The sequence below is a fragment of the Epinephelus fuscoguttatus genome, linkage group LG20 (genome assembly GCF_011397635.1).
Source record: "Epinephelus fuscoguttatus linkage group LG20, E.fuscoguttatus.final_Chr_v1".
In the NCBI taxonomy this organism is placed as follows: domain Eukaryota; kingdom Metazoa; phylum Chordata; class Actinopteri; order Perciformes; family Serranidae; genus Epinephelus; species Epinephelus fuscoguttatus.
This window is the reverse complement of record NC_064771.1, coordinates 1697033-1715819: the sequence shown is the minus strand read 5'-3', so window position 1 is coordinate 1715819 and position 18787 is coordinate 1697033. Positions and strand designations below refer to the sequence as shown.

The 18787-nt window shown below is 40.8% G+C and overlaps 1 protein-coding gene across 2 annotated transcripts in view; it reads right to left on the bottom strand.

Moving 5' to 3' along the window:
- The window catches only part of slc16a3b (solute carrier family 16 member 3b), a 39186-nt gene that overhangs the window by 9107 nt on the left and 11292 nt on the right, over positions 1–18787 (bottom strand). For both annotated transcript variants that reach the window (XM_049563897.1, XM_049563898.1), the window contains exons 2-5: positions 12028–12283; positions 11801–11944; positions 7120–7727; positions 5555–5735 (exon numbers count right to left, since the gene is read on the bottom strand). In XM_049563897.1, coding sequence (XP_049419854.1) covers positions 5555–5735; positions 7120–7727; positions 11801–11944; positions 12028–12250 — 1156 coding nt within the window. In that variant the 5' untranslated portion in view covers positions 12251–12283. The remainder of the gene's footprint in view (positions 1–5554; positions 5736–7119; positions 7728–11800; positions 11945–12027; positions 12284–18787) is intronic.

Sequence of the window (18787 nt, the reverse complement as noted above, 5' to 3'; positions counted from 1 at the left end):
TTCTTTTTTATGGTAAGCTCCGGGTCTTCTATATTCTAAATGTGCATAATATTTATTATCGTTATAGTCACCATAATGCAGACTTTCAAATAATGTGTGATAAAATGTATGGAACAATAGCCTACAATAAAATAGATTCATCATGCCAAGTCAGAATTTGGGTGTTTCAGCTCTGTTAACTGGTTTAAAATGAACAAATAAATAAATAAAGATTTGACTTTGAGTAGACTATAGGCAATCAGATTTGAATCAGACTCGACTGTGTATATTCTTAGTCGAGGACAGCCCTAGTAATGTTACAACTGGGAATAGCTTTATCACAGCTGTACAGGTTAAAGGGCCAGTGTATAATCGCTATAAAATAAAATTCGTTTCGGTTTTCATAGCCTTATAATTATGCTTTTACATACATATATATATATATATATATATATATATACATAGCAAGGGCCTTGCTTTAGAGAGGTCGCCATCTTGCGCTGCCATATATGTAAGGCAGCCCTAGCGGACAATCCAGCCAGCCAGAGAACGCGTTTCGCGTGTCTAAGTAAACCAACGAAGACAGTGGAAGGAAGGAAGGAGGAGGAAACAGCAGAGAGTGTTAGTAGTTCGTCGATGGAGAGTAGTGAAAAGTTTTTTTAGTTATAAAGTTTGCGAATGGACCGCACTTACCATGCAACAGGAGAGAATGAACCCGAACCATCATCTGTGAGGAAAAGAAGACTCAACTTCACTCCTTGTGATGCACTCTCTGCGGCGCTTTTCCTCCTGATGATATATCTCCCCAACAATGGTAGCACCAAATCCCATTCCGTGCAGCAAAATGGGAGCGGAGGATTCAGCCTCTCATCTCGCCCGCTCAGCATCCAACACATGGATTTCCTCATCTGTATGCTCCGGCTCAAACAGGTATGGCTCTGGGTCTGTGTCCGCGACAAGAAACTCTTCAAAATCGCGTTCAGAGTCGTCCATTGCAGCTACTATAGTCCGGAGATATTGCTAGGCTAAATAAACAGCTGAGCTCTGTTTACAGGCTACACTGTCAGTCAGTGTGCGGGCTGGAGATTGGTGGAGCAGAGAGGGGAGGGGGTACCCGCTTGGTAATGTAAACGAGTTCTCCAATTTTAAAGCACCACATACACCTACATCTTGTGGGACAGATGGGAACAGGTTCCAGGTGCCTATGGCTGCACGGGCTGCAGGACAGCAGTGTGCTGTAGCCATCAGCCTTGCCCCCACCTGTCTCCTATGTCCCTCAATTTTAATGCACCACATCACACTTATGGGCACTCACATTCACATTCACGGTGGAGGGTTAATGCTTCTCTGTCAGGGATCGGAGAATCATAGTAAGGGGGGGGGGGGGGGGGGGGTTTACACACACTGTAGATATGCATGGCGTGGCTCGTGGGGCCCAGCCCTCCTGGGCTGAGGGTTGGAGCCAGGGAGCCCATTTACATCATGGTGGTGTTGCTGGGTTCCCGGTGTCTGGGGGGGTCCCGTGGCCCTGTGGCGGGTGGGCCGGGTGGCGCCCTGGGGGCTCTGTAGGTTTCTGCCTGGGCTCTGCCTCCTGACCAGCTGTGGTTTTTGGGCCCTCTGCTGGGGGGTCCCGATGGGGGATTGGCTGCTCGTGGCGGTCCGCGTCAGGCGGTGGGTGGGTGGGCCCTCCTGCCCTGCCTGTCTGGGGTGTGTCTCTGGCTCTCTGGGGGTGCCGGGGTCCCTGGGCCTGTGTGGTGTCCTGCGGCCTCTGCGGCTCCCTGGTCTTGGGGTGCCATACCGCCCCCCTTCCCCCGCAGGGCTGGCCCTGGACCCTGGTGATGGTTTTCATAAACACATTGGGAGGGTTCAAATACACGCATGCCAGTCGCACAATACTGGAGTTGAGCACTGGAAACCTGGTGGTATAGTTGTTTCAAATGCAAAGCAATGCCAACGGATGAGGAAAGTCTTTGCTGCTCAGACTGGGAATTGACGATGCCTGCACTTGAGAATGTGGACATCAGTACTGTGGACATCAGTATCACCCTGAGCGCGCACACGTGAACGCGGAGCACAGAGAAGCAGTCAGAGCTACAGGCTACAGTGAGGCTAAAAACAGAGTTCATATGACATTTTTAGAAACAACTTTTTATGTCGGGGCTGCAGCACACTTGGATCACGACGGATGAGCAGTATGGAGATACTTTGTGGATTCAATTTTGTGTTCTTGGACGTTAGTCTGGGGCGCCGTCTGCCATTAGGTGTGCTAGCTGCTCCCCCCACCGATCTCCGCAAGGGATGTGAGGACTCTAAAACTTCACCAGGGCCTCCATCGGCATATGGGTGAGTAGATAATGGCTGAATTTTCGTTTTTGGGTGCACTATCCCTTTAATATACTGGAATAGAGCACTTTGGTCAACCCCCCCAAGCTACTGTCACCATGTTTTCAGCACCACAAATATAATTTAGAGACCAGTTAAAGTGAAAAATATGTTTCATTCGGAACAGGCAAGAGCTTTCGCTATCTTGCAGCCCACCAAATGGCTGCATGTCTCGGACCAGAGATGTCATGTGCCCTTCCAATGTTCCATGCTTTGACAGGCTTTGACAGGCTGTGACACCGTATCCAGCTTTGTTGGACATGGAAAGAAGGCAGCATGGTCAACATGAGAGAAATTGCAAGAAAACTTAAAATCTCTTACCATGCCATTAACTACTCCCTTCAGAGAGCACCACAAACTGGCTCTAACAAGGACAGAAAAAGGAGTGGGAGGCCCTGATGCACAACTGTGCAAGAAGACAAATATCTGAGAGTGTGTAGCTTAAGACAAAGACGCCTCACAGTATCCTCAACTGGCAGCTGCACTAAATAGTACCCATCAAACATCAGTGTCAGTATCAACAGTGAAGAGGTGACTTCAGGATGCTAGACTTCATGGCAGAATTGCCAAGAAAAAGCCATATCTCAGACTGGCCAGTAAAAAGAAAAGACTGAGATGGGCAAAAGAGCACAGACATTGGACACTGGAAGACTGGAAGAAGGTGTTGTGGACAGATAAGTTCAAGTTTGTGGTCTTCGGATCAATCAGAAGAACATTTGTGAGACGCAGAATAAATGAGAAGATGTAAGAACTGTGCTTAATACCATCAGCCAAGCCTGGTGGAGGCAGCGTGATGGTCTGGGAGTGCTTTGGAGGTGGTAAAATAGGAGATTTGTTCAGAGTGGAAGGACCTTAAGGAAGGAAAGCTATCACAAGATTTTGTGAAGCCATGCCATATCCTGTGGACAGCACTTGATTGGGACCAATTTCATCCTACAACAGGATAATGACCCAAAACACACCTCCAAAATGTCTCAGCAATTTTTAAAGAATAAGCAGTCAGCCAGAATTCTGACTGTAATGGAGTGGCCAGCACAGTGTCCAGATCTGAACCCTATTGAGCTGTTGTTGGAGCAGCTTGACCATATCGTATGGAGGAGGACTCCATCAAGCCAATCCATCTTGTGGGAGATGCTCCAGGAAGCATGGGATGAAATCTCATCATATTACCATGAAAAATTAACGGCTAGAATGCCTAAGGTCTGCCAGGCTGTAATTGTTGTAAAAGGTGGGTTTTTTTTTTTTTTTTTTTTTTTTTATGAAGGCAAAGTTTGAAGTACCCATTCATCATTTCTATTAAAATCATTATTTCTAACTCTGACAATGTCAGCATGGCTTGTTCATTTGCTATATTTCCTATTCAGACTAATTTCATGTGTGTTTCTAACATTTCTCTATCAACTGTTCTCAACACTGTCTCTATCTGTCTCCAACTCATACTTGGTCCTCCTTTAAACCTGTGTCATTACATGATGTCACTGATATGCTGGACAAAATGAAACCCACCTCATGCCCTACTGATGTTCTCCCTACTGCGCAATTAAAAAAGTCTTTGACTCAACTGGCCCCCGTATCACGGAGATAATTAATACCTTGCTTTTAACTGGAGTGGTTCCTAGCTTTTTTAAACATACTGTTGTGGAACCTACACTCAAAAAGCCCAGTCTGGATCCATTACAGCCCAAAAATTATAGGCCAATTTCCAAATTGCCATACATATCAAAAATTTTAGAAAAAGCTATAGCAGAGCAACTCACAGTGTTTTTAGAGAATCATGAGGTCTTGGACATATTTCAGTCTGGTGACATCTTGATGTCAGCTGATTCTGGTAAACACACAGTTTTGGTTCTGTTAGACCTTTCATCAGCTTTTGACACGGTCAACCATAATATTTTGATTAACAGACTCCAGGATCTGGTTGGGATCTCTGGTACGGTTTTAAAGTGGTTTTCCTCTTACCTTTCTGACAGAAGTTTTAGTGGTTCTGCAAACCAAATCATGTCTGAAATCATGTCATGGCTGTCATGTGGGGTACCTCAGGGCTCTGTCCTAGGACCTATTCTGTTCCTTTTATACTTACTTCCCCTTGGACAGTTAATTAGACAATTTAGCAATGTTTCATATCATCTCTGTGCTGATGACATCCAGCTGTACTGCTCATTCAAGGCCACTGAGCTCCACAAACTGTCTTCCTTAATCAACTGCCTGACTAGCATCCAATAGTGGTTAAGTGACAACTACCTACAGCTGAACTCAGACAAGACGGAAACATTAATTATCGCCCCCGATAGCATTATCCCCCAGATTTAGCAGCATATTGGTGCTCTAGGCTCGTCTGTCCTGCCAAAGATGAGGAACTTAGGTGTTATTTTTGATTCAACAATGTCCTTGAAGCATCACTCAAAACTAGTAACAAAAAATTGCTTCTTCCATCTGAGGAACATTTCCAAAATAAGAACACTGGTGTCAAAGGCTGAACTGGAAATTATTATTCATGCTTTTATTTTGTTTTGTTTAGATTATTGTAACAGTCTTTTTACGTGTTTTAATAAGAAAGAGCTTGACCGTCTCCAGGCTGTTCAGAACTCTGCTGCAAGGCTTTTAACCTAATTTTAGTTCTCACTTTTAGAGCCTTGCAGGGACAAGCTCCTTCTTACCTGCCTGATTTTATACAGCCGTACACTCCCACCCGCAGTCTGAGGTCATGTGACCAACGGCTGCTAGATGTTCCTCACACACGCTTTAGGACCAGAGGCGACAGATCATTTCAAGCAGTAGCTCCCAGACGGTGGAATGCTTTGCCTTTCTCACTACGCTGTTTAAACTCTGTTGATACTTTTAAAACGCATTTAAAGACTCTTCTATTTAAACTGGCATTTGGTTAATTGTGTTTGGTTTTTTTTCTCATATATCTATGCATCTTTGCATTTATGTTTATACTTTGTGTTTTGTTTTCTTTCTTAGTTTTAACTTTTGTGAAGCACTTAGTGGTTTTTATCCGTGAAAGGTGCTATATGAATAAAGTTTACTTACTTACTTACTTACTTAATTACTTACTGTTTCAATGGAAAACAAGAACATTTCCCAGTGATTCCAAACTTTTGAGCAGTAGTGTGTATTATAAAATTGAAAATTATGAGCTTTAAGTATTACAAGTCTCACACATTCACATTCAGCCCTCTCTTGTTCTGACCTGCTCCAGGAGGTCCCACCAGTACAGCAATAGCTTCCATCAGCAGAACCAGACCGATGGCGCTGGAGAACTTCTCTGTCCCTACGATAGCCATGAGGACCTCGAACTGTAGTGCTCCCACCATGCCATATGACATGCCAAAGAAGATACAGAAGACCACCAGACCTGAATAATCAGTCGCCTGTAAGGAGAGAAACAGGAGACCAGTTTATAGAGGACAATCCTTATTAATCAGACATACAGTGACTGAGCATAACTATACAATCAGTCTAATCTTCCCTGTTGTTTTCCTGTAGGAGCTAGTTATGTCCAGTTTATGTGGTTTCAAGTAAATTGGTGAAGTAAGGGACTGTTCTTTACCCCTCAGAGGAGGGGGGTGGCTGGGGTGTGACTTCCTTTTTTTAAATTTTGACCCTCCCCGAAGCTACTAATATTTTTCCTTCAGCCTCCCTGAGTTACTGGTGGAAAATTCATGACCCTCCCTCCACCATAAATTAGACATACAATTTTAAAAACTTACCTTTTGATATTTGACACTTAAAAGTTAAATGTTGAAGACGAAAACCTGGAGTTGAAAAAAAAAAGCCTGTTTTTCACTCCTGTTATGCACGCTGGTTAGTTTGTGCAAACTGTTTATTTTTATCCAAATTTTAAATGAGACGTGGAATAAAGGGATCTTGATGAAATATCACCGTTTTAAGCTCAGATTTGGTTGGTTCTGTTTTGACAGAAGCATTTGCAAATGATGTGTCAAAGGATTGTCAAAAACTGAAAATTCAAGAATAATATCTCTTTTCACAGCTTCTGGCTTTGATAAACTGTGAAATTTCTGGGATTTTTTTTAAAGAAACCATGCCTTTCAAACATGTTTTCTTCAAAAATCTATGGTAAAATAAATACAAATACAACCATTTAAATTTTAAAAATGAAACTGACACAAGGTCACAGTGAGCTTTGACCTATGGCCACAAGTATCATATTAGTTCATTGCTGAGTCCAAGTGAAAGTTTATGTCAGATTCAAAGAAGTTCCCTTAAGGTGGTCTTGAGATATTGTTTTCACAAGACTGGGATAGATGGATGGATGGATGGATGGATGGATGGATGGACAACCAAAAACCGTAATGCCTCTGACTACAGCTATCACTGGTGCAGAGGCATAAATACAGCCAGTTAAATTTGTCTGCCCCTCCTCTAAGCCAAAATAAAAAAAAAACATATGTCCCTCCTGAGTGCTTAAAAATTATTTGACATGCCTTCCCCTTTTTGCAATACCCCTTATGAAAAATAAAATGTCCCTAACTGCAAATCCCCTATACATGGATATATGTGCTATATGTTGCTATATGTTTGTTTATTTGTCATTGTTGTTTTGTTTATGTTTTTTGTTTTTGTTTTGTTTTTTGATTAGTTAAACATCAACCTGCCAAGGGACTGAGGATGGAAATTAGCCATTGGCTACAATCCTACATATTTACATTTAATGTTCATCAATATGTACTGTTCCTGTTTTAAATTAAAAAAATAAATAAATAAATAAAAATAATAATAAAAAAAAAATGTTACCTGTGATCCTATGAGGTCGGTGCACCCGTTGAAGATCATAGCAAAGCTGAACAGGTAGACACTTCTGGGTCGTACCCACTTCATGCCTGCTATGAGGCCTGATGCAGGCCGAGCAAACATATCAACAAATCCCAAGATGGTGAGCAGCAGTGCAGACTTAGTGTCTTCATAGCCAAGGCTTTTAGCATAGCTGACCACAAACACAGGGGGCACAAACAAGCCCAGCACCATAACAGACGCAGCAAGGGTATAGATGACAAAACCTCTGTCATTGAACACACTAAAATCCAACAGTTTCCTCTTTGGCTGGAGCTTCTTCTCCTCAGCAGCTGTGGGAGAGCCATTCTCCAGCTCTTGAGCCCTCTTAGGGGGCAACAGGGGCCTCATGAGGGAACCACAGGCACAGCAGTTAAGCAGCATGCCTCCCAGTATGAGGAACCCACCCCTCCAGCCATACTGGTACTGGAGAACCTGTCCCAGTGGGGAGAGACAGCACAGTGCCACAGGGCTACCCGCTGCTGCCAAGCCATTGGCTAGAGGACGTTTCTCACTGAAGTAGCGGTTCAGCATTATAAGAGACGGCTGGAAGTTTAACGCCAGACCAAGACCTGAGGAGAGAGACAGGCATTGTTACAGAAATACTTAGCTTTGCAGAACCCTGTGGAACAAAGATGTGTTCTCATCAGTCTTTGTTGTTGTTTTATAAGCCCAAATTGCCCTTGGCATTCCCTCTATCACCTGATAATCAGTGAGCAACTGTTGTTTATTTACAGTCAGTCTTCAACACTAAAATGCTGTGTGTAAAATGTATTGGTACTTGAGTTGGCAATGCATTGTAGGCTGCTCCACTTGAAGCAACAGGACCAAGGCCCCACACAGTAAGTATTTTTTGGAAACTGGGTGTTGTCATTTATCAGTGAGATGGAGATTTGAATAGCTCAAAAAGTCAGTCTATATTTATGGGCCTTTTTTTCCCCAATTCATTTTGGTAACGTTAATTTCTGTGGTCTGCATCTGAGGAATGACATACTTGTTAATATATAGACATTCTAATATTGGAATTTTTACTTCCTAATATTGACATTTGCCCAAAAAAAACAAAACAAAAAACAAATGTCAATGAGGCTCCAATCTCAGGTGTTGTCATGTTTGGTAAGGGATTGGGGGAAGTCTCTGACAAGATGAATCTAAGACTTTTAGTTTTTCACCATAGTTCACACACAGACACTAGTAAGAGGCTAGTAGCAGTAACCTGTTTTTGTCTGCTTTAGAAAGTCTCATGGGCTCGTTTCTCTTGTTGACACTGCCCTTGTAAATAAAGGTATTTCATTTTGATTTCTTCTAAGTTTTTATTGCTTATTACGCATAATAGTTATAGAAATGCATATCAGCAGATGTCTGTAGCCCACAGATTAATACAGTTGTAATGTGAATTGCACTGAAGATTGATTATTTTAGAGAATGTTTAAATTGCTAAAGGTAGTTATTGTATTACCAACTGTGTCTGTCTACAGTAAACTGTTAGGATTTCAAGTGACACTCTAAACAGAATGTTACTGTAAATCCAAATAACCACAGAAATATGCACCATTTCATTTTTACGATAACAGACTGTGAAAATGTTATACAGTATGGATATAGCGCTGGCATTTGTGCTGCTACTATTTTACTGTATATTGTGAAATTACAGTATATTGCTGGCGTCTGTGCTGCCAGCTCTTTACTATTATTTTACAGTGAAATTATTTACAGTGCACATTTAAGAGTATACTCAAGACCACGTACAGTTAGGGCTGGCTCATGACGAGGGACAGAGAACATAGGGATGTAGAATGCTGTAAAGCCCTCTGAGGCAAATTGTTACTTGTGCTATTGGGCTTCATGAATAAAATTGAAATTGCATTGATTCCACCACTGTTACATAAAAACAATATATTACAGAAAAAATCCTTTTAATACTCCATTTCAAACTGTGCCAAAAAACTATTGAGGTTCAATACCCATCCCAAGGTAAAAGGTTATGGTTCTTCACGGAAAAGAAGAGTGTGACTGCCTCTCTGCAAGTGAAGTATCTAAAAGGACTACATGAGGAATGTTGCTATTCCTAGAGTCTTATCACTAGTGAGGCTGGAATATAGTTCATCTAAGAGTGAGGTTAAAAAAATGATATTGTCATTAAAATCAAACACATATTTCAACTTGGCAGCATGAATGTGCTCAGAAGAGTCCATGATAATCTGCATATTAGATCATTGCGGCTCATGCAGGAAGCCATATATAAACAAATTTAACAGAGTAAATTCTTCTATAAGTTCTATATTAAATTACAAATTTGATGTATTTATACTTTACTTAAGTATTTATAAATCTCATGCTAATTCACTTCTCCACTACACTTCAGATGGAAATATTTTACTTTTTACTCTACTACAATTATTTGATTACTTTAGTTACTTGTTACTTAACAAATGTAAGATATTTGCACACAGACAGTATGAAAATATATAGGTGCAGCTGAAATGATTAGTCAGCTGATTAGAAAATTAATTGGCAACTATTATGTCTGTCATTTTTCATGCAAAAACATTTCATAGTTCCAGCTCCTCAAATATGAGGACTTGCTGCTTTTCCTTTTAATTATTTTATTAATTATATTAGATTAATTTAAAATTTTCTGCACTGAGTACTTTTACTAGTGCAGAGTGCTAGCCAGCTATTTAGAGGAGCTGCTGATTGTTGGTACAAGGTTTCAGGAGTCAGAGCATTTATAAAGCTTTGAAATTTGCACCACCTGGCTTTTCCTAACGATTATATTATTACATTACTGTGATCTGTTCATCTTCTACTCAATCACTCTGATCCAGATTAAATTTTTTTTGGAAAAATGGGTAAGAGCAAATTTGATGATTAAGAATGTTTGGTGCATCTGGAGTTGACTTTTCTCATTTCTTCGTTTAACAGGAAATTAAGAGAACATACAAGAGAAATTTAGGAGAATGTTCCTACATGAGGCCCACTGTGACCTGGGGGTGGCACTAAAGTAATGCTGAGAGGGCTATGGTTCACTCCATGAGGAGCAGGAATTTGCTTATTGAGGTCACATGGCAATCTGGCCATCAGTTTGGATATTTTTTTTGGTATTGATGATTTTGCCCACATAGTGGCGCTGGAGGAAAGGTCAAGGAGTCACTAAAAGATCGATTATTGTTCTTTGTGAAGCAAGAACATCCACAGCACATTTGAATGGCAATTTTAGAGTAGTTGTCAGGATGTGCTGCTGTGGACCAGTCTTTGAGGAATGAACAAAGCAACTGACCATATTAAAGGGAAATTTTGATTTATTTCAACCCGTCTCCTATCGTCCTAAATTTGTTTCAAGTGACTAGTGACATAGAAATAATAGTTAGCATGTTAGCCGTTAGCCTAGATACAACTGTAGCGTCAGACCTGTTAAAACGTAAGTGAACGGGCATCCCTTCAAGTGCAAAGTTAGTCCACTAAACAAGCTTTTTTTCCACAAAGACTGCCTCATATCGTTAGGATAAATGTCAGAGAACATATAGAAAACGACATGTAAACGTGTTGTCTTACCTTACCGGTGTGCTGCCATGTTTGTTTATCCCTCTAGCTCTGCTTTCCAAAGCGTGGCCGAAATATCGCAAGAACAAGCAGCGACAGCTGGAAGGCAGAACTGGACAGTAGCCTGAAAAGTTCATTCATTTATTTAATGAAAGATTTATAGAATAATGGCTGACTTTTTGCCAAACTTCGACATTGTGGAGGAGGAATTTGATTTTGCAGAGTTTGATGGCCGCCCTTATTTATTTGAGCCAGAATACATTGACGAAGAGCTTCGTGAAATTGAAGAACGGAGGAGGAGGAGGAGAAGGAGAGAGAGAGGCGCAACAGGTAACGTTAGAGGACGAGAGGGGAGGAATGGCTGCGTAGCTCTGGAGATTGGTGGTGTACCTGTGAATGCTGTGCCCCAGTGCCCACAGAAGAGGAATGCCTCTGTTGCAAGGAATGGGAGCGGTTACAGCCTTATTTTCAAGGTCTGGATGTGACCGCGGACGAGACACCTCCACCTGGAGTAATGTTAGTATCCAGCTGGGCTTTATCTAGAGCTGGCAAGATATATTTCGGCTGCGCTTTGGAAAGCAGAGCTAGAGGGATAAACAAACATGGCAGCACACCGGTAAGGTAAGACGACACGTTTACATGTCGTTTTCTATATGTTATCTGACATTTATCCTAACGATATGAGGCAGTCTTTGTGGAAAAAAAGCTTGTTTAGTGGACTAACTTTCCACTTGAAGGTATGCCCGTTCACTTATGTTTTAACAGGTCTGACACTACAGCTGTATCTAGGCTAACGGCTAACATGCTAACTATTATTTCTATGTCATTAGTCACTTGAAACAAATTTAGGACAATAGGAGACGGGTTGAAATAAACTGAAATTTCCCTTTAAGTGTTGGCAGCTGGTCGAAATGTAGGTACCTTTTTCACTGACATCTTTTGTTATGTCTCATAAATATTGTTGTTGTGTATTTAAAGAAAATGAGCTATAAAACAAGAAGCAGCTAATCAGTGTCTGACTTTACAGAATGAATATGGATGCATGCATGTTTGAGTCCTTGTCACGTTTGTGATTACTACTTGGGCATGTATGTTGTGTTACCTGTGATGACTCCAGTACAGAGGTAAATGTGTATGATGCTGGTGGCAAAGGAGGCCAGAATCATTCCCAGTGAGGCAAAGAGCCCTCCAACCATCATCACTGGCCGACAGCCAAACCTGTTTACCAACACACTGCACAAAGGGCCTATGAAAACACAATCAACCCATCAGTATGCAGTACACATGCCAACAGTTAATCACTCTCAGACGTGTGCTGTCCTTATCTACCTGTGCCATACAGCATGGCAAGCAGTATTGATGAGATCCAGGCAGTGTCACTGTAGCCGACGTCAAACTCTCGGATCAGCTCCTTGAAGAACACGCTGACAGCTTTGGGGAAAGCGTAGGAGAAGCCAGTGATGACGAAGCAGCCAACCAACACTGCCCAACCCCAGCCGCCATCTGGTGCCTTCACCCCGGGAGGTCCATCGTCCACCACTGCTCCTCCCATGATGCTCTCTGACTGCTATGTTACGGTAAATGACTAGAAACACAGTGGTAAAAAAAACAAATTAATCCTTTAGCTTGTAATGTCACTCATATTTTCATATATCCTACAAATATTCATGTTGATTTGGAGAATTATTTTAAACTGTAGTCTCATCCTGGAGCACATCATGATTACCATCATTCAAAACCATCAGGTCAATAAGTCTAGAATTATTTAGGGACTGTTCTTTATTTATCAGAGGAGGATGTGGCTGGGGTGTGACTTCGTTGTTTTTTATTTTGATCCTGTCCAAACCTGCAAATACCTCTCCTTGAGCCTCCCTGAATGACGGGTGGAAAATGCATGTCCCTCCCTCCACAATAAATTACTAATTGGATTCTTACCCTTTGATGTTTAAAATTAAAAGTTAAAAGCTGAAGATGAAAATCCTGGAGTTGAAAAAGCCTTGGTTTTTTACTCTTGTCATGTATGCTGGTTAGATCATGCAAATGCTTTATTTTTGGCCAAATTTTAAATGAGATGTAGAATAAAGTGATTTTGATGAATTATCACTATTTTAAGCTCGGATTTATATATGTTTTTTTCTGACAGAAGTGTTCATCACGCATTATGTGTCCAAGGTCCATTGGAAACTTTCTGGCTATGATAAATGGTGTAATTTTGGCTTTTTTATTTTTAAAGAAAACATGTATTCGGGTGGGTTTGGAAGGCTTGTTTTCTTAAAAAAAAATGTCAAAATTTATCACACCCAAAGTTCTCTCTTTTAAAAATCTGCAACAAAATAAATACAGAATACAACCGATTAAATTTGTATGCCCCTCCCCTAGGCCAAAATAAAAATCACAAGCCCCTCCCCAGTGCTTAAAGAATTATTTGACATGCCTCCATCTTTTTGCACCACCCCCTCCCCCTTCATAAATAATGAACAGTTAATAATAATGAACAAGTAATAAGCTCTAATCGTGCGTGTGGTTAATACATTCAGAACATGTATACACGTGCACTGTTCTGCATGTGCATGTACATGCAGAACAGTGCATTAGTTACTGGTCATCCAGCTACTGTAGTTACTGTTACTGCAAGTTACCATCATTAGTTCACTGGACATGTTTGGTTTTGAGACTTGAATTTGTGAGAGAGGTTGTATTTTTATTTGCAGAATTAATTCTATTTTAAGACTGTGTGTAGCAGTGTGTGTGTGTGTGTGTGTGTGTGTGTGTGTGTGTGTGTGTGTGTGTGTGTGTGTGTGTGTGCCATCTAGGAGAGGCGGTGGGGTGTGTTCATTCCAGTGGGGGATGTATATGTGGGAACATGGTATCTGCAGAGATGATTTATTGTTAACAGCTTGTCAAGACAGATGAAGCTTCCTCCTTAGCCATGATGAAGAATATACTGAATAATGTCAGATTTTAGTGCAGTAAAAGATTAAGTAAAATACCAGTCGACACAATAGTCCTGTAAAACATGCTTATTAATTGCTTGCAAGAGGCACTGCCAGTATTACACTGATGTGACTGATGTTGAAAGTCTCATCTGCAGTTCTTGGGAGCACTTTGCATCAACACTCGCCAACAACAACCTCACAGCTGTGTGTGTGTGTGTGTGTGTGTGTGTGTGTGTGTGTGTGAGACTTCCCTCAGGGTGTGACTGACCTTTCTTTGACCTGGTTTTGACACGTCTTGATTTAGAAAACATTGTTCTGCTTTTCGCCCTTTATACGTCAAATATCGAACCTCCTCATCCATGTCCGCTTGTTTGTCTACAGGATGTCTTATTTATGATATCCCCAGAACTCACACATAAAACATGTAGATAGAATGAGGTCTGACCCTCCTTCAAGATGAAAATCTCAGTACATTTCCATGTGCAGTTAAGTGGAGCAACGGTTAAAGCTCGACAAGGCAACTCTGCTACGATAGATGGTGTTATGCCCCCTTTCAGCTAGTTAGTATTGAACCTTTTTCCGGTTGACCTATAACGTCACAGATCAAACAAACATCATTCTGTGTTTAACTCCCATCCATGTATTTTGAAATATTGAAGTCTTTCAGCTGACACAGCATGAACTGCGTCTCCTTGTTCTTCCAAAAATGCACAGCTCTGGATGTAGATTTCACCATGTTGTTACCTGCTTCTTTTTCTGTCACACATTTAATGCTATTTAGCCCATTTCCACCAAAATTTTTCTACCCTTCAGACATGGTACCTAGACCCTAGCGTTTCCTCTGCAAACCGTACCTTTAAATGTGGGCGGGGTTGTTGTCACTCACTGCTCCGTCCAGCACTCACTGTATTTCCTCATTATCGGTGACACACAGGAAAGTCTGCACCTCGTTTATCGTCCACAGAATGAGGCTGCACGCCGACATTTTCAGAACAAAATAGCTCAAAAGAAAACAGGCTGCAGTGAGAGTCTCTCTCCATGGGATATTTAAAAATAGTTTGTGCATTTAATCCTTCTCAGTCAAGCTAAGGAGTTTAGTGTTGCGTTGACCCAATGCTACGCGACCCTTTTTTTTCTCAGAGTGAGGATTATAATATATACAGTTCACATAACCCCGCCGAAATTAATACATATAAACGCTTAAAGATCCACTCATTACTAAAAGTTTATGTCATACAAAAACTAAAGTAATGGTCAAAGTTGTCATATGGAATATTTATGGTGTGTTGATTGAGTCATGTCGTCAGCTCGTGCATTGAGTAACATTACAAGTTATTTTTTCTCCAGCATCCTTTCATTACATATTTACAGTTTACTAATTAAACTCTCCATGATATGAACAGTGGCTTCTACCTGATAACCAGACACAATTCAGCCCTGAGCACAGTGACCATCTGCTATTGACCAATCAACGGACTGCAGTGTTCACAGCTCCACCTTTTAGTACCAGATCTGTGTGCTAGGTACCCCAGTAGAAGGGGTACCAAAAATGGCAACGGATAGGAACGGTTCCATTGGTACTATCCACAACTTTTTGCAGTGAAACCGCATACCGAACTGAACCGTACCGTACTGCTCGGTGGAAACAGGGCTTTTGACTTACAGGTCAAAGCATGGGATGGAAACTGTGGAGCATGATAAAGTCCAGTTTAAGTCGGACTAACACAATACTAATTTTCTCTAATGTCATGTAAACATACTGCCTGTTAAAATGAGTTAACTCAGTATATGCATTTACCAGGGATGCAGCACCAAATTCTGGTCCTGTGCAAAAGTAGTCTCTATGGGCTGCCTGCCCCTCCTATCTTGATCCATGTCTCTGTCATGCACTTTGAAAAACTGTTTTACAAAGTCAGTTTGCTTTCTTTCCCTTTCCTTTTCTTTCTGTATTTCTTTTCTTTTTGGAACCTCAATCTCCCACTCTTAGGGAACGACATGACACTTCACATATTAGCAATCACTTGGCTGTGGCTGCCTATGGAGAAGAATCCCAGGCTACATTCCTGACAAAATGTAGCAAAATGTTTATTCAAATGAAAACAGTTTTGAACACTCTGTTGTGTTTCACAAGCGCACTGCCTTTTAGTATAGTGAGTAGGGATGCACAATAATATGGGCACGTCATCGGACGATATTGGCCTTAAAATTAAAATGAATCGGCCAAAATGCTTTTTCTTATTTTGCACAATGAATACATATTACATATATTGAAAAGTATTGTATTTCATGTCTCCATCTGCTGGTGGGCCAGAGTATGCATGCATAATATGAGGTCAATTCCACTACAGAAGGTAGGGCTGGACAATTAATCGAATTTTAATCATGATTTCGATTTTGGCTTCTCACGATCATAAAAACATTATAATCTAAGAAAAACAATTAATGCGCTGCACGGCGCAGCGTGTATGTAAATTCCTGTGCTGGAAAAGCACTGTGAATGCACCTGTGTTATGTGCAGCAGCAGCAAGCGTGTGACGTGTGTGGATCAATAATATGTGGAGCAAGCGATTGAGAACATGGCAGAAAGGCAGCCTGAGAAGGAAGGTAGCAACAACTTCAGTCATCTGGAAACATTTTGGCTTCAAGTTGACGGACGTTGAGCAAAAGGAAATTTTTTGCCAAGTTTGTCACGCTGTCGTGTCTGCCCCCCAAGGCAACACGACCGGAAAAAAAAAAGTCCAAAAAAATTTATAACTTACAAATTATGGCGAAAAGGTAGTTTCTTGCAACCCTAGAATTGAGATAAAAATATTCACATTCACTCAGAGCAGCATGTGTCACTGACACCAGACTCAGAGAGGACAAAAAAGGCCGAATATTCAATTTTTTTTTTCAATCCCGTGCCATGGAATTAAGCTTCAAAGCTTTGAATTTTTTGGGTCAGCCCTAGTATTTATTTTTATTTATTGTTTTTATTGCTATTATTATTTTAATTTACTATTATTATTTTTATTTTTTTTTACTTGTTTACTTGTTAGTAATTTATTTCTGACTGTTCTTTTAAGTTATATTTAAAGTTGAGTTTTGAAATCAATGAATAATCGTGTTTATTAATCATGGTTTCAATATCAATCAAAATAATCTTGATTATTATTTTTGCCATAATCGTCCAGCCCTAACAGAAGGTACTTGATGATCACTAAAATTAGTTTTTATATATCGGCATATCAGATATCAGCAAAAAATCCAAGATTGTTCAACCCTAACAGTGAGGTTTAATTGAGTTAAATTCAAAAGGGCTTTATTGGCCAGGGAAACATGTTTGGCGAAGCAAGTGTGAAATATAAACAAAAAAATGTAAGTACAATAAGTAAATATCTACCAGACATTTATGTGTGTGTGTGTGTGTGTGTGTGTGTATCGCTACTTCATGGTTAACTCCTCTGACACAACCACCAACGAGAGAAAATGTACCCAGAGGCAAAATTTACCCAACAACTTAACAGATCAACAGCAAGTGACTACAGATGATACATAAAGTCATTATTATAAAAGCTAGTTCAGAATGACTAAGCATAATTATTATAACAGGATTTCCCCCACTGCCAGAAAACACACACACACACACACACACACACACACACACACACACACACACACATACACTTTCCCCACACGCAGACACATCCTCTCACTTCCTACACAGCCTTTTATCTCTGCTGCTTATTTTCACACTGCTAGAATACACACTTTTCTCTCATACAATGCATTCATACATTCTACCTCAAGAAGTCTGTCACAAACTGGTGCTCAAAGATTCAGCTCTGAGGAGTTAAATGTATCGGATTTCTTGTATGTGAGTAATTAAGGGCATTATTAGGGCCCGAACGACGACGAAGTCGTCCGTATGACCCTATTGTAATCGCGCTGTTTATTATTAGGGCCCGAGCAGGAGACCTGCAAGGTCCCTATTGTTTTTCTCCCGATTATTTATATATATATTTTTTTTCTTCCGCCCATATGATCGCATGTTTCACTGCCTGAACATACCCCAAAACTCACCAAACTTGGAATATAAGTCACACCTGGCAAAAAATTTTATAATCTATTGTCGTCCTGAATTTCCACCACTAGGTGGCGCTATTATTAAGGAAAGTACGTTTTGGCTCATAACTCCCATATATTTTGTCGCACATTCAAAAACCTTATACCCACGCGTTCAGTGAATTGCGCTGATTCTCGTGATATAGGCCACGCCCATTTCCGCCTACCGTTTTTTTTTTGCAAATTCGCAAAATGTCGCAAACCTACTTATTCGAACTCCTCCTAGGCAATTTCACCGATTTGCACGACACTTTGCACACAGCATCTGTGGACTCTTCTGACAAAAAGTTATTACAAGAATTTTGATATTCCAAAGAATACTCAAGTTATTAAATAACAACTTCCTGCAGATTTAGTTCTAAACAGGAAGTGTTGCATATCTCCACATTGGTGGGTCCGAATGACATGAAACTCAGTTTACTGCTTCCCCATGAGCCCCTGAGGCTCTGTGCAAAGTTTCAGGTGATGACCACAAGGTAGCGCTCTTTAAATTGAAGTATTTTATATCTCAACATCGGTTGGGCGGATTAAAACAAAACTTGGTATAATTATTGTCAATGCCCTCCTGAGGATATCTGATGAAGGACTTACCGATACGCCACTAAGTGGTGCTCTGGTGGCCATCTAATTTAATATTTGGCACTGTGCCAACACCATAGCACTCATGGAAATAAAATTGATAGGGGTGGACTGGTCCCTGTAACTCATACACCAAAAATGACCAGCAGGTGGCGCTATTTTCAATGCAAAAGCGTTTTTGGCTAATAACTCCCACATAATATGTCACACATTGCTAAACCTTCTATTTACGTGTTCTCTGAATTCAACTGAATTGTGTGGTGTAAGCCACGGCCACTTTCGCAGTAACTTTCCATTCGCTAAATCGCGACAAATGAAAAACGTATTTTTTCGAACTCCTCCGAGGTGATTTGACCGATTTGCACCAAACTTTGCATGTAGCATCTGTGGACCCTCCTGACAAAAAGTTATTAAAAGAATTTTGATCGTCCAAAAAACACCCAAAATAGAAAACAACAAACTCCTGCACA